Raw genomic sequence first — 15,936 nt, 5'->3', positions numbered from 1 at the left:
CTTAGAATGGGTACTTCAGAAAGGCAACGTTAGTGAATAAAAAAAAGTGTGATGCTATGATTTGTTGGGGGCAATGTACATAGGTTAATGAATAATCATAAAATTAAGGAAGAAAAGTGATAGTGGGTGTTCAAATAATAATAAATATAATTGAGGAAAGGCATGTTGTTATTATTCTATTTGATTTGAGAGGGAGAGTGTCTGCGTTTCTTTCCAGTTTGATGGGAGTGGGAATGAACAAAGGATTGGTACGCGTATCCACACATAACCTATGCTATTATTTATAAATAGACTTATTGTTTTGAAAAATATTTAATTCTAAACAATTTGTGAGATTAATAATTTTAACATAATCACTTAGGCTTTTGTTAGACCGGAGTATATTTTTAACTTAACCATTCTATCATTACAATTACTTCAAACATAACATACTAACTAAGCGTGGTTTAGAAAGATAAGATAGATAAACACTATTGTGTTAAATCAATGGATTCTTTATTTTTTGTATGAATAATGTGCGTGAAAAAAAAAGAATATGAAACTCATGTGGTGTTTTGGTTTTGTTTGAATGAACACATTTATTACAATGAATTTGTGGTGGAGTAGCATTTTTCTCCACCCACACTTTTCAGAAGATATGAGAGGAAAATCTGTTGAATTGAAACTTGTTTATTTACGTCTTTTCTTCTTTCTCTCGTTTTTCTCTTTTGAGTCCAAATACCGGCTCTAGGTTCTGAATGATGGAGCTGCTAAAAAAGTTCGAAAAGAGAGGAAGATCAACAAAATTACACATATGATGAAACAAAAGAAGAACCCATAGTTTGACCAAACGTAAATGCGAGTGAAGACAGGGCTCAGCCGCATTCAAAAGTCACCAACTGACCACCAAAGAACATGGGATACATTTTCACACGTGCTCCTATTGACCCGGGTATGAAGCGTGTACGGTGTCCCTTTATAAAACATTTCCAACAACATCGTTTTTCTCATCTCCCAACTTCACAACCTTAATCTCTTCTCCTCAATCTCCACCCTCTCCTCCGCTCTTCCCATCTTCCATTCAAGGTACCATATTTCCCCAATCTCTTTACTCATTCATGTTTCATTTATCACTTCACCTCCTGCATATGCACATCATTTTCAGTTAACTATGCTAAGAAAGTTCATTTCTTGATCCTTCAATTATCATCTGAAATAATTAATTGATGTTTTTGTTGACTTTCAGGCCTCTATAAACGAAGGAAACTGAAGATGATGGAAATCGCGTCCACCAACTACTTGCCTGAACTTGTAAGAATGCATAGCAACTCATCATAATTCACACCAATTAGGAAAAACATATAAGCAGAGAAAGTAATCTTACTTTAACTTTTGACAGGAAATGGAGTATCCAACTTTTGTTGATCAGTACCAGATGGATTCTTTTGCATGTTCACTGGATGATTTTGACTTCGAGTCTTTCTCAGGATCCCCAGAGAGCACTCCAAATTGTTTCCCAGCTCAAAGTCCTGATCACTCATTTACCCCTCCAAGACCAACCAAGAGGCTCAACAACACATTCAGTACCTTCAAAACTTGTTCCACTGACTCAATTTCCCACAGTGTTTCCGCTTCTCCATCCTCCCAGCTCATTTCTTTTGGCCACTTTAATCCTTCACCGCGTGCTTCCCAACAATTTCGCAACTTCCATGTGAAGCCTAAAAGCGAAAACCCGTCCAGTGAGAACATGGACTTCACAGACTTCGTTTCTCAAGGTTCATATCAGGACAAAAGTTTCTTCATTTCTGATAATCGAACGAACCAGGTTGGCATAACTGCTAGGAACCCAATCCAAGCGCAAGAGCACGTAATAGCCGAAAGAAAACGAAGGGAAAAGCTCAGCCAGAGGTTCATCGCTCTTTCTGCCGTCCTCCCAGGCCTCAAGAAGGTACTCTCAGCTTGACTTTTTCTTTCTATCCAAAAGTTACAATTTATATATATGAACAATTAAGTTATGTGGGTGGTTGCATGCGCAGATGGACAAGGCTTCTGTGTTGGGAGATGCTATCAAGTACGTGAAACAACTGCGAGAGCGCGTGCAAACTCTAGAGGAGAAAACAGCAAAGATCACTACTGGTTCTTCAGTCCTGGTGAAAAGATCCATTCTCTTTGCTGACGCTGAAAATTCTGACAGCCACTGCGACAATTCACTCCCTGAAATCGAAGTAAGAGTTTCTGGGAAAGACGTACTCATCAGAACTCAAAGCGATAAACACAGTGGCCGTGCGGCAGTGATTCTCAGCGAATTAGAAAAGCTTCATTTCATTGTCCAGAGTAGCAGCCTTTTGCCCTTCGGCAATAACAATATTGACGTAACCATTATTGCTCAGGTAAAAAAATTATGTTTTAGTACTCGAGAACAATGCTCATGCAATGCAAGTGTGGTTTAGTTAATCACCATTTCAGACTACATAATAGTCTCTCATAGCTAGACCAAGACCAACATGGTATTTTTCTTTCCTGCAGATGAAGGAAAACTACATGGCAGCAAAGGATCTCCTAGGAAGGTTACGAAAGGCTTTGAAGCAAGTTGATGGAGCCTAACTGTTCAAGGAATTTGTTTATGATGTGCATGATATGTAGAAGAATAAGTTTAGTGAATAATGATTTTCATCGCAGTGCTTTATTTTTCCTTTTTCATCCATGAAGTGGATTCTGGAGTTATATATGAAGGGCCTGCGGAGTAGTTTGCATAGAGTGTACATGGGTTTGTTCTGCTCTATATGGTGTGGGGATCTTGAACAGAAGCACATGGTGCCAAGGTGTTTTCTTCTGTTGCTTTTTGCGTAGTTGATTATTCGGCTATGTTACCCTACACCAGAATAGCATTTTCAGATCTTTGGTAGTTTTTTTCCCCTCTTCAAGAGGGGTTTTTGAGAGGCTTTGACTTATCATATAGACCTCTTTCTTGTCGTTTCTCAGCTTGTGAAAAAGGTTCTGGTTTGATAGATACTAAATAGCAGACACATATTTTAAATTTGTTCCTCTTGTCGTTTTGTGCTTGGTTGCTTCTGTATAAAATTCTTCTAATTGTAGCAGCGACAAGTTGCTATTATTTTCTTCCTTAAATATACTTTTTATTCTGTTTAGTTGCATATATCTTTTTTGTGGGTCAAGTTATATATCTATATGTATCTTGCTTCAATATTCATTCATTGATATATTGTTTTGAAAATGATGGATCTACACTCCAATTCATATTTATAAAGTTAAAAAAAAAGAAAAGTGTGATAAATAACATCTTTAATTACTTCGTTCTATGCTTAAAAAAACTTTGCTTTTAATTCCTATACTTAAAAAATATACTTGTTTAGTTCTTATATATATATATATCATCTTTAATTCTTTTGACTTTTTACTTGGAATAAAATGATTGTAAAGATTAAAAGTGGTTAAAAATAATATGCGCAGCTATTTAGAAATGAAATGAATAATTAAATCTGAAATGTTATTGGTATGAATTTTGGTTCTAATAGAGGAAACCACCACTTGGTCCCACCATAGATTATGCGATCTCCTTGGTAATCTGGTAACCATTTGAATATACCCATGCCTTTCTTCGATCTACATCTATGTTTAATTATTTCATATTATTATATCATTATAGTTAATTCATAAATCAATCTACAAGTCTCTTTGTCTTTTCGAGTCATTCCAATTAAAAAATAAATGAGAAAGCAAATTTTATATACACCTGACGACTAGTTGACTTTTTACTATTACAGGTTGTTCAATTTTTATTTACGTTTTTTTATATATGAATAGAATAAATCATTCTGGCCATAACAATTTCAAAACAGTAAATTGTAGTATATGGACTGGGTCTCCTTTAGTGGGCTATACGAATTGGGTGAAATGGCTCAATTATTTTCAATTTTAATTGGGCTGAATCTCTTCCAGTTATAAGAAAGTGTATATGTTTGTATGTGTAATCTTTAGTCAAAACATGTATGTGGTTGAATTTACCTAAGAATTAAAGTAAAGGGGCACCATTTGATGTGGGCCGTGAAGCCCAACAGTATGAATGTCTAATTGTGGTATGTATAGTTGAAATAATTTGGTCTTAATTTAATATGTAACATTTTTAACTTAAAATATCCATATAATTTTTTATTGACCGTAAAACTGTATCTCATAATATCACTTTTGAAAACGAAGATTTACAAAATCTAACAACGTCAAATTATTTCTTTAATTTTTTCATTGATATTAATCATTTATTTCATCGTAACATTTTATTATAAAAAAATATGAAAAAATAAACCCCTTTTACTTCGTTCTTTTTCAAAAGAGAAATATTTTTTGTTTCTTCCCTTTCTATTCCTCTCTGAAATAAACAATAACAATGCATAAATTGCATACTAATTTAAGTTAAAAAATTGTGAAGAAAAAGCAAGTGCATTTTGTTGGGTGATAGGAATTGGTCACCCTTATCATGTAGGAAAAGGGATAAGCAGAAATTGTTGGATTCAAAACGACACAAACACGCATTTAAAACCTTCACTGTTCTCTTCCTCTTCAACCAACATCGTCATTTCTCAATCACACTTCCTACTCCGTTCATAATTTCTCATACCGATTATTTCTCGTTAAAATACCCATCCATTTATTCAACTTTTAATTCTATATACTTCATTTCCTTTTAAGAAAAAAGGTATAATTAAAAAAAATATTATATATGCACATGGAAATTTTAAAAATAGCTTGAAATGTATATTTTTTTGGTTAAAATCTGTTTTTTTTTTATAAATAACTACAGTTTATTTATTATTTTTACTGTTCTTGTTTCCGTGGACAAACGTATTTTATGTTTAAAATTAGTAAAACATTATTTGCGTCTTAAAATATCGCTAGTAGATTTGAATAATTTACGTACTTTACCAATTTTACAAAATTTAATATAGAGCTAAAAGTTATCTTTGCATTATCACAAAAAACAAGACTTTTTAATTGTGGCATTGAAATATATAAAATTGGAAAAAGTTCTATTTACAGTACTTTATTTGAAAATCTATTGCATAATTTTGAATATACAACATGATTAAAAATAAATTTGTAAATCATATTTTGGTGAATTTTGTTTCATCTAGCAAAAGATTAGGATAGGAAACAGGGACCTTTAACTTGTTTCTCAGAATTAAAGGGACAGTGACATTAAAATATATAAGACTTTGTTTTGAAGTTTGGGATACAGAATACGATGGATTTGAACGCATTCTCAATTTCAGGTCTAATTAGTTGTATTATTAGTTAGAGTGGTCCCCTAATCAATCTGCACTCTCAAAACTACTCTATAGTAATGTACTTCAGTTTATTATTAATCTTTATTTTATGCTTCATCTAACCATTTACAGTATAACAACTTAATTAAAAAACATGAAATTTTTTCATCTTTTTTGCGACGGATTTTCTCTAGTATCTTGAAGGTTTAATATCTGTATGGAGTTCACATGACGTATGAAAAATATCGAGGATGTTACATCAAAGACATTTGAAATAATGGTAGCAGTGTGAGTCGAATCTGAAAGGTGATGAATGAATCAGCAACTCAAAGTTGGGTCTCGATAATATGGAAAATTATGTAGTTTTTCTGTGGTTGCTTGTTGTAACGTTATCGCGTGGAAAGTGATTCATGCAGTGTTGCAGTAAGCATGAGGAAGAACAGTGACGTGACCTCTGGTGCCATTATGATTCAAGTGAGGTTCATAGTGTTTAATAATTAAACTAATTGGTAGGAGAAGGACAAGAAGAAAGGAAAGGAGACACGTATTAGAGAAAAAAGGTGAAGTGGGTCAACGTTGGACATCTTCGATTCAAAACTACCATTGTCCTTTTGGCATCATTGGTATCTGCTTCCTCCTGTTCCTTATTATCAATATCAGGACATCGCTAACTTTCTTTATTTTCAGTTTTGGCAATTGCAACCCTAATCAAAACTCTCATCATTTACAAAATTCCTACGATTCTGGGGGTGTGGCTAACCTGCATACTCTCGTGTTGTGTTTCTTTTGATTTATGGTTTATAATGATGGAAAGACATGTGCGGTGATGGAAAAAATCAACGTATGGTCTATGAGCTTCCCTTTGTCAACAAAAATACTATGAATAGAATCAATTATTAATATCTTATATGTGTATGATATATAATATATATAATCTCAAATAATTTAATGACTATAACTAATTTGTATGAAATATATAAATCAAATAATGGTATTAAAAATGTTCGGAATGACTGAGTGTATAACCATAACCAAAATAGGTCATCATACACACTGATTAACTACATAACCATAACAAAAAAAGAGTTACCATACACATGAAAGGAAATATACCATATAGTAAAAAAAAAAAAAAAAACTTACACTTGAGAGAAGATTGTTGGAAATAGTCTAAATGTAAGTCAAAAGTCCCATATAAACAAAAGTAAACAATATATAAGAATAAAGATTTATAACACCATTACCTTAAAATATTGATGTAAAAGTGGTATAAAATACCTTATAGGTGTAAAATTAGTGTCATATAGAATTACCATCTCTCGATTACTATAACCAACATATGAAAAATATATAAACCCATCAATTATCAATACTACTTTCAACGTGGATTTGCATGGAATGGTAGAGATTCATTCAACATGGCAGAGATGCCTTCTTCATTTGTGAGTGGTGTGTATGATTGCTAGTGGTAAAGGGTGTGTAGTTTTTGTTGATTATGTGAGAGTTGTAAAATTATAAAATTATAAATTAAAAAATTTTAAAATAAGAAAATAATATGGGACTATAGTTTAATAAGGAGGCATAACAAGACATCAATTATGTCACCAATTTAACGCTTACATTACTCATTCAACATAAAAATAAAAATTAATAAACTAATTAAAAAGTAATAAATTTATGGAGAATTCAATAAACCACAAATATTTAATAAGAACTCAACTAAAAAAATTTTCAAAATTATCAAAAACTTAAAATATAATTAAATTTTAAAAGTATTCATCATAATTTTACCAAATATTTGTAAAATTGTTCTCAAATTTTTTTGGTTATTTTGTAAAACCAAAACATATTCACTCTCACAAATTAGAAGATGAAAAATAAAATGAATTTTTTAAGTACTTTAGACTTCAATTCCCTATACTACTTTATATTTATATTTATAGATTTCGATTCCCTTAACAACCAAAGTCTATTATCCTTTCATAATTTTAAAATTGTCATCGTTTTTCTTGAAAAACAAACCACACAAAAAATTCCAAAAATATATTTTACACTACTCTATATAATTCAAAACTTTCAAATCAATTTTATTAAAACAAGATTAATTTTCCATAACTCCACCAAATTTTCGTATAATAATGGAAACTTAGCAATTAACAACTCAAAGTGATAATTCTAACACATATAAAATAAACCAAAACAATACTAAAAATTATTACCTTAATAAAAATTAAAAAAGAAATCAATCATCTATGAATAAATCCTAAACTCCTGCATGAATTAATTATACCATAAATTTCTAAAATTCCAAAGTTTTAATTTCATACATTCTATTAGATTTTTAATGTATCTTGTTTTCACGTTATAAGTATATCATCATTATTATAGAACATTCCTTCCCAACCTTACAAATAAAAATCCAAATATACATTCCAAAAACACATTGCATAAATATAAAACTAATTTCTAAAATAATATCTACCACTCTCATGAGTTCAAAATCAACTTATTTTTTATTTACCATCATCATTAGTTTATATGAAGTTAATTTCTTATAGCTCATTTTCATGCTCTGTGTGAAACTATGCATACAATCTTAAGATTGCCAAATCAACTCATTCTAATGAACGTTGTCCTAATTTGTTATGATTCTAAGAGAAATATTTTATATTAATTGAATATATAAGTACGAGGAATATTTATTTTTTCTTTAAATTGAATATGAGGTGAAGATATAAATAATTTTTTAGGTTAAAATAAAAAGACCATATTATGTGCATAAAATCTTATTTCTAGATCATTTGCATGAGAAGTTAAGGTTAGGATGAATGAGAAACAATAATGATGTATGCTAAGTGGGTTGTTTAAAAGAATAGAGTTGGTGAGGAGGTGGATCCACCACATCCACCGCTTCTGCACCAACTTCAGAGATTCAGCGATCACCATGGCTTGCCGTGGGTCAATGATTGATGGTTAATTCTATTTTCCTTTTTGCCCTTTTTTCAAAAAGGTAAAAAGAGTTGAATTAGAATTCATAACTTGAGAAAATTCCCTCTCCTTTAAGATAAGAGACGGGGCCTGAGTGAGTTTCAGTTCTTTCTCTTTCTAGCTTCTACCCTTCACCTACACTCTCTTCTCTTCTCTTCTCTTCTCTTCTCTTCTCTTCCTTACCCCAATGCGTGTCCTCTTTCTATTTCTGTTTTTCCATCTTCATCAAACCCTTTCGTTGCCATTCTCAGACTACAACGCCCTTATCTCTATTCGTTCAGCCATTACCGACGATGCCACTCCACCCGTTCTCTCTTCCTGGAATGCCTCCACCTCTCACTGTTCCTGGCTCGGCGTCACATGTGATGCCCACCGCCACGTCGTCGCTCTCAACCTCACCGGACTCAACCTCTCCGGGACTCTCTCTGCCGACATAGCTCACCTCCCATTCCTCTCCAATCTCTCGCTCGCCGACAATAAGTTCTCCGGCCCCATCCCCCCGGCGCTCTCGTCCCTCTCTGCCCTCCGCCTCCTCAACCTCTCCAACAATGGCTTTAACCAAACCTTCCCCCCGGAGCTCTCGCGCCTCCAGAGCCTCGAGGTCCTCGACCTCTACAACAACAACATGACCGGCGCACTCCCTCTCGCCGTCGCGCAGATGCTTAACCTCCGCCACTTGCATCTCGGCGGGAACTTCTTCTCCGGCCGGATCCCGCCGGAGTACGGGCAGTGGCCGCGCCTCGAGTACCTTGCTGTCTCCGGAAACGAGCTCGACGGGAAAATACCGCCGGAGATCGGGAACCTGACCAGCCTCCGGGAGCTCTACATCGGCTACTTCAACACCTACGTGGACGGCATTCCGCCGGAGATCGGAAACTTGTCAGAGTTGGTGAGGCTGGACGCCGCGTATTGTGGTTTGTCCGGCGAGATTACACCGGCGCTGGGTAAGCTGCAGAAGCTGGACACGCTGTTCCTTCAGGTGAATGCGCTAACAGGGCCTCTGACGCCGGAGCTGGGGAACCTGAAGAGCCTGAAATCGATGGATTTGTCTAACAACATGCTCTCCGGCGAGATTCCCGCGAGTTTCAGCGAGCTCAAGAATATCACGCTGCTGAACCTGTTCAGGAACAAGCTTCACGGAGCAATACCGGAGTTTATAGGGGACCTTCCGGCGCTGGAAGTGGTGCAACTGTGGGAAAACAACTTCACAGGTAGCATTCCTGAGGGTTTAGGCAAGAACGGGAGACTGAACGTTGTTGATCTTTCTTCTAACAAATTAACCGGGACTTTGCCTCCTTACCTCTGTTCTGGGAACACTCTTCAGACTTTGATAACTCTCGAGAATTTCTTGTTTGGTCCAATTCCGGAAGCGCTTGGGAGTTGTAAATCCCTTACTCGGATTCGAATGGGAGAGAACTTTCTAAATGGGTCCATTCCGAAAGGGCTTTTTGGACTTCCCAAACTGACCCAGGTTGAGCTTCAGGATAATTATCTCTCTGGAGAGTTTCCGGAGGCGGGTTCTGTAGCTGTTAATCTTGGTCAGATAACTCTATCTAACAATCAGCTTTCTGGGGCCTTGCCTCCTTCTATTGGCAACTTCTCCAGCGTGCAGAAGCTCCTTCTTGACGGTAACATGTTTTCGGGTCGGATACCTCCTCAGATTGGGAGGTTACAACAGCTCTCAAAGATTGATTTTAGTGGCAACAAGTTCTCGGGTCCTATTTCACCTGAGATCAGTCAATGTAAGTTGTTGACTTTTCTGGACCTTAGCCGCAATGAACTCTCCGGAGAGATCCCAAATGAGATTACTGGAATGAGGATATTGAATTACCTTAATCTCTCGAGTAATCATTTAGTGGGTAGCATTCCCTCTTCAATATCCTCGATGCAAAGCTTAACTTCTGTTGATTTTTCGTACAACAATCTGTCTGGTTTGGTGCCCGGTACGGGTCAGTTCAGCTACTTCAACTACACGTCTTTCCTTGGAAACCCTGACCTCTGTGGTCCCTATTTAGGTGCTTGCAAGGATGGGGTTACCAATGGTGCACATCAACCTCATGGTAAGGGACTCTCGTCTTCTGTGAAGCTTCTACTTGTTGTCGGTTTGCTTTTATGTTCCATTGCTTTTGCTGTGGCGGCAATATTTAAGGCTCGATCACTGAAGAAGGCCAGTGAGGCTCGTGCATGGAAGTTGACTGCATTCCAACGTTTGGACTTCACTGTTGATGATGTTTTGCATTGCTTGAAGGAGGATAATATTATAGGCAAAGGAGGTGCAGGCATTGTATACAAAGGGGCTATGCCTAACGGGGATCATGTTGCCGTGAAAAGGCTTCCCGCTATGAGTAGAGGCTCTTCCCACGACCACGGGTTCAATGCGGAGATTCAGACACTTGGGCGAATCCGACACAGGCACATTGTTAGACTGCTGGGTTTCTGTTCAAACCATGAGACTAACCTTTTGGTCTATGAGTACATGCCCAATGGAAGCTTGGGTGAGGTTCTTCATGGAAAGAAGGGAGGTCATTTGTATTGGGACATAAGGTATAAAATTGCCGTGGAGGCTGCCAAAGGGCTTTGCTATCTGCACCATGATTGTTCTCCGCTCATTGTTCACCGTGATGTGAAGTCAAACAACATCCTTCTTGATTCTAATAATGAAGCCCATGTTGCTGATTTTGGGCTTGCCAAGTTCCTGCAAGATTCTGGGACATCTGAATGCATGTCTGCTATTGCTGGTTCATATGGATACATAGCTCCAGGTACAGTTCAATTTTGTCATAATTAATGCATTACTACATGGATGTGGTAACTTGTTTTCCCGCTCGATCATTACTGTTTGTACTTTCAATTATTGTTGAGAATTTGACTCACTGACTGATCATGTTTAGGTGTTGACTGTTGATATTCAGGTGATGCCCCTAAATTAATTAACATTGTCATGTGGTTTTTCTTCACTTTGATTTTCTATCATACCTAAATGATCACTTGATTGGTCTGCTTATTTATTTAGTATATTTATTTCTAAGCCAAAGTACTGAAAGTAAATGGTAGGTAGTCTGCTCTGTTTGAATTTGATTTTTTTCCATAGCCCGCTCTCCACACCTATGAAGTAGATAATACTGTAGTCATAGGTTAGAATCATTCGCAACAGGAAAGTGATGGTTATGGACAAAATACCAGATGTATAGAACTATATACAACTTTTCACGTACTGCCTTTCTTTTACTTAATTTCTAATCAAGGTGGCCTGCTTTAATTTTGCTTTTGATAGTTCCATGTTTGGTTGGTACTTATAGTTTATAATTAGCCTGCTTCATTTCAGTTCATGATTCCTGATTGATGTTTGATTGCAGAGTATGCCTACACATTGAAAGTTGATGAGAAAAGCGATGTGTACAGCTTTGGCGTGGTTCTTTTAGAACTTGTAACTGGCAGGAAACCAGTTGGGGAATTTGGTGACGGTGTGGACATTGTGCAATGGACAAGGAAAATGACGGACTCTAATAAGGAAGAAGTTCTTAAAGTTCTTGATCCTAGGCTTTCGTCGGTTCCCCTCCACGAACTGATGCATGTTTTCTATGTAGCCATGCTATGTGTTGAAGAACAGGCCGTAGAGAGACCAACTATGCGCGAAGTTGTCCAAATACTGACGGAGCTTCCAAAGCTCCCTGGTTCTAAACAGGAGGACTCAACAGAATCCTCTTTGACATCATCCAATGCTTTAGAATCTCCATCCACAGCCTCTAAAGATCATCACAATCCTTCTCAATCTCCACCAGCCGATCTTCTTAGCATCTGAAGTGCTCTATTTAGTGTTTCATTTTAGTTCCCTTGGTTTGTCATAGCTTATTCGTTTACTTTTTTTCTGTCTGTCTTCTGGGGATTGGGATATTTCTTTTCTAACCGAAGGTGTTAGTGTCTGGATTTTTTAAAGGTTTTTGTACAGTAGGATCGGTGGGGGTATTTTCTTATAAAGTCATTGTCCTCATCATGCAGTACTGCTTTTAATCTTTATGTTACAGCCGTCGTTGTGTTCATCGAGGGGATCAATAATAGGGAGAGTTGAAAGGGACACAACGACGCAAACTGGTTGGGGTATTGAAACAGTGGGCTAATATGGTATGGGTGAATCCTGAGAGGATTGCCTCAGAATTGTGAGCCTGAGCTGTGACCGAGTCTATCAATCAGGTTTTGGATTAGCTTATTTGAAGAAGTTAACATTGTTTCGAGAAAATCGGAGTGAATCATACGTGTTTTAGCTTTATGTTTGTTAGTAACTCATTTCCTTCTGCTTTTTCGTTTTCCCAGAAGATAAAATTAACTCAGTGGCACAAGATTTTGTGGCGTAAAAAATGATAGAAGAATTTCCCCTTTTAAATAACAGAAGAGAGGTAGGATGGGGATAACCGAAAAAGATAAATCTTGTGATCTATTTATATGTTTGTTCAAATCTTAGCGTTAACGCTCAATCATTCTGGTTATGGACCACACTGCTTGAAACATGGTAGCTGGCCTTCATATAATCCCAAGACAATTGTAGCCATTGAATTTTAGTTTCACCTTGCAGAAAGAGCTAGGCGAAGGTTAACCACGTGATGCTCTACTAAATATTAGTTTTTTATGCGTTGAGTTGTCATATTTCACCTCGTACAATAAAGTGGTCATTTTTTAGCAAGATTGACCAGTTATTTGTCTCGTTGTAAATTCACATAAACCTTTGCTTGGGATGCCTTGCTAGCTAGCAACCATAAGAATCTGTGGTGCCACAATTTCTCTGAAGAGTCATGTGAGGAAATGTTAGATTTAGAGAAGTAAGAAGCATCCAGTGTTTTATGAGATGGGGTTGGTGCATGTGTAATAACAATAAAAAAGAAGAATGAAGTTGAAAAGTTGAAAAGTTGAAAAAGAAGGACAATTTTTCAGTATCTATCTCATTGGGAAGGGTAATGCATTGTATTATATCTCTGTTCAGATTTCCATAAAGTCTTATTTTAAACTAGTATTGTATTTATTCTGAGGACCTGAGAGTGAGAGGAAAATGTTTTTTCATTCTGAATCCAAAAGCACGAGATGAATCCATTTTGTGCAGCAATGTGTAGGGAAGAGGCTGACGGTTGTACTAACTAAGGAGGATGGGGTTCTTTCGTTAGGTCTAACTGAACATTCATGTGGTCCCAGAAAAGATATTAATAAGTAGTTTGTGAATCAAAAATTTATCAAATATTCAAATGGCTGGTAGAGGATCTCATTGAAACAAGCTAAATAAATAAATCATAAAAAAACAAAGGTAACTGTTTTTTTTTATTTAAATATTTTATTTTATGACCGGTAAACAATCTTATCATTCCACACCTTTGAAAGAAATAATAGAAAAAGAATACACAGTCAATCAGATAGTTGGAAAAAAAATATTCAATTCAATTAATTTTCCGAAAAAGAAAATCATCAAATGATTCCTTAAAAATGCAAACATAGGATGTTTTAATGCTTCCATCTATTGATTCCAAGGATTGTGGTCTCTCTTATGCTATTTTGAAAATGTGAAATAAAACGCTCTGTAATTTGAATATTTGTATTTGCTTACAAACTTTGTTGATAGAATTTTTTATTTAAACTTTATTTAAGTAGTTGGTTAAAGTAACTCCTATAAATCCGTTTTTTTTTTGGCTATGTAGAATGTGAGTTTTCTTTTTTTTTTCATCTTGGTTTTTTTACATTGTACTGTTCATATAATTGAATATGACGTAACATTTACATGTTTGAAATAGTTGTACATAAGTTTGTAAATAGTGTCTAAATACTAAAAAAAACATAAAAATTTCATGAAAAGTTGGCTACTGAATACAACAATATCATTTAAAAATATATATTGTTTTTTGTTAAGAAATAACATTTACAAAATAATTAAATTAAATCATATTTATAAATATATTTTTATATTTAGTTTGAAATTGATCAAATTTATTTACAAATATGGTATCAATAAGAAAAATAATAAACTCTACTTATCTAAATATGAGTTTAAAGAAAATCTTTAACAAACTAATTTAATATAACTTAAATGAAGAAAAAATATTTAAAGAACCAATAAAAAAACTCAATAATAATAATAATCTAGATTAATTATAATAAAAAAAGAAGATAAAGCATTAATTGTGCATGATTGGAAAGTAAGTGATTGAAAAGAAAAAGACGTAATATAACTTGAAATGGTAGTGATTATTGGTGTATGATTGGAGAATTGAGGATTGGAAGATGGAATTGAAACCAGAGAAGCTCTCGACAATGGAGACAGCATAGACATGGGACAAAATCTATACATCAATTTTTGTGTGGTACTATGTGTAAGATAAATCCAACACGTTAGAACACAAAATAAAGCCCTTCAATGCGGCTTTCAAGTTCAAATTATTTGAAAGTACTGAAATTGAGAAATGAAAGAAAAAGATGAATGGTTAAAGAAAGATGAATCTCTCCCAAAACGACAAACAACTTTACCCACAAATCTATCAAAACTCATACAGGAAAAGGATTGCTACGATATGAATCATTTCAATCAATTTTTAAGGGAAAATATTTTTACTTTTATTCTTTTTTAATTTTATTGCTGATTTTTAAATTGGTGAATTTAGTTATCTAACTTTTAAAATATACGATTTTAGTTGCTTTACGCTCTGCATTTATGCAATAACAATTTTTTTACTGTCAGAAACCAGATAAAAACAATTAAATTCACTCTATATAGGTTGTTGGTATCTCCTTATATCTAAATTTAACATTTTTAGTGTATATATTTACTAAAATTTTGTGAATAAAATGAAAATTGTAAAATGTTATGATTTTTTTATAATTTTGATTAATAGTAAGTATATTTAAGGAAGGCATGTGTCTGAAACAAGATGAATCGAAAATTTTGTGTTATCTTCTGCATTTTCTCGCAGTTGTTTGTTTTGAGTATTTGCCCAAGCTCTCCCTGTAAGATTCTTATTTAGCAGTTTGCATTTGGAATATCAGGTCAAACATCTCACATTTTTTTCTTGAAAAAAAAAATCTGGTGATCATTAAAAAAGTATGCATTTAGTTATCTATTTTTAATTAAACAACACCTAATAAAGTGACTTTTAGATATAATTTTGATTGATATATTGAAGTAGGAATTTGCTCCAGAGATACAACATCATTATAATTTAAACTAAATCACATTAAAAAATTGACACCAATTTTAATCTAAAATCTCAAATTAATGAGTTTGTGAATTTTTTTATTGTATATTCCTCAATTTTATTATTTTTATCGGACAACATACTTAAATTCACATCTAGATTCTTAACACAGTTAATAATATTAAAAAAATTCCACACATACTTGACAAATAAAAATAAATAGAATATAGCACACTCAAATAATCTAAGGTTAAAAAGTTTGTTTTCATGGTGGGAAGAGTACATGTATAATGAGAAGTCCAAGTAGTAGCTAGAGTGATTGATTATTTGTGTTGTGTGGTTGCCTACAACATCTGTCATTTTAGTATTGTTCCATCTCATTATTTCTTTGACTTCATTTATTATTGCAGACACCACAGTAATTATTATAGTGTTTGTGACATCTGTTCATTTCTCCTTCAGCATCTCACACATTCAAGGATCAAATATGATGTTCCACTTTTCATGAGCTAATGTTTTCT

General features: G+C 34.5%; 2 protein-coding genes across 2 annotated transcripts; both read left to right on the top strand.

Moving 5' to 3' along the window:
* The first annotated feature begins 993 nt into the window (after window positions 1-993).
* On the top strand, window positions 994-3,016 carry LOC114171280 (transcription factor bHLH25-like). The gene is made up of 5 exons (XM_028056413.2): window positions 994-1,065; window positions 1,226-1,290; window positions 1,379-1,927; window positions 2,016-2,369; window positions 2,506-3,016. Exons 2-5 carry the CDS (start codon window positions 1,252-1,254, stop codon window positions 2,581-2,583), a joined length of 1,020 nt encoding a protein of 339 aa, XP_027912214.1. The 5' UTR covers window positions 994-1,065; window positions 1,226-1,251; the 3' UTR covers window positions 2,584-3,016.
* A 5,146-nt stretch (window positions 3,017-8,162) lies between these two features.
* LOC114173321 (Leucine-rich receptor-like protein kinase family protein) lies at window positions 8,163-12,516 on the top strand. The gene is made up of 2 exons (XM_028057621.2): window positions 8,163-11,011; window positions 11,606-12,516. The coding sequence occupies exons 1-2, from the start codon at window positions 8,437-8,439 to the stop codon at window positions 12,049-12,051; spliced, it is 3,021 nt and encodes a 1,006-aa protein (XP_027913422.2). The 5' UTR covers window positions 8,163-8,436; the 3' UTR covers window positions 12,052-12,516.
* Window positions 12,517-15,936: the final 3,420 nt, after the last annotated feature.

The sequence above is a fragment of the Vigna unguiculata genome, chromosome 2 (assembly GCF_037176805.1).
Source record: "Vigna unguiculata cultivar grain cowpea cultivar isolate G323 ecotype 2 chromosome 2, ASM3717680v1, whole genome shotgun sequence".
Lineage (NCBI taxonomy): Eukaryota > Viridiplantae > Streptophyta > Magnoliopsida > Fabales > Fabaceae > Vigna > Vigna unguiculata.
This window is presented reverse-complemented; position numbering and strand designations above follow the sequence as displayed.

Bases quoted from the DNA above. Each gene is read 5' to 3' on its own strand.
- LOC114171280 (XM_028056413.2), top strand. From the start codon at position 1,252: ATGATGGAAATCGCGTCCACCAACTACTTGCCTGAACTT. The intron at 1,291-1,378 runs GTAAGAATGCAT...AACTTTTGACAG, and splicing joins CCAACTACTTGCCTGAACTT to GAAATGGAGTATCCAACTTT. The intron at 1,928-2,015 runs GTACTCTCAGCT...TTGCATGCGCAG, and splicing joins TCCTCCCAGGCCTCAAGAAG to ATGGACAAGGCTTCTGTGTT.
- LOC114173321 (XM_028057621.2), top strand. From the start codon at position 8,437: ATGCGTGTCCTCTTTCTATTTCTGTTTTTCCATCTTCATCAAACCCTT. The intron at 11,012-11,605 runs GTACAGTTCAAT...GTTTGATTGCAG, and splicing joins ATATGGATACATAGCTCCAG to AGTATGCCTACACATTGAAA.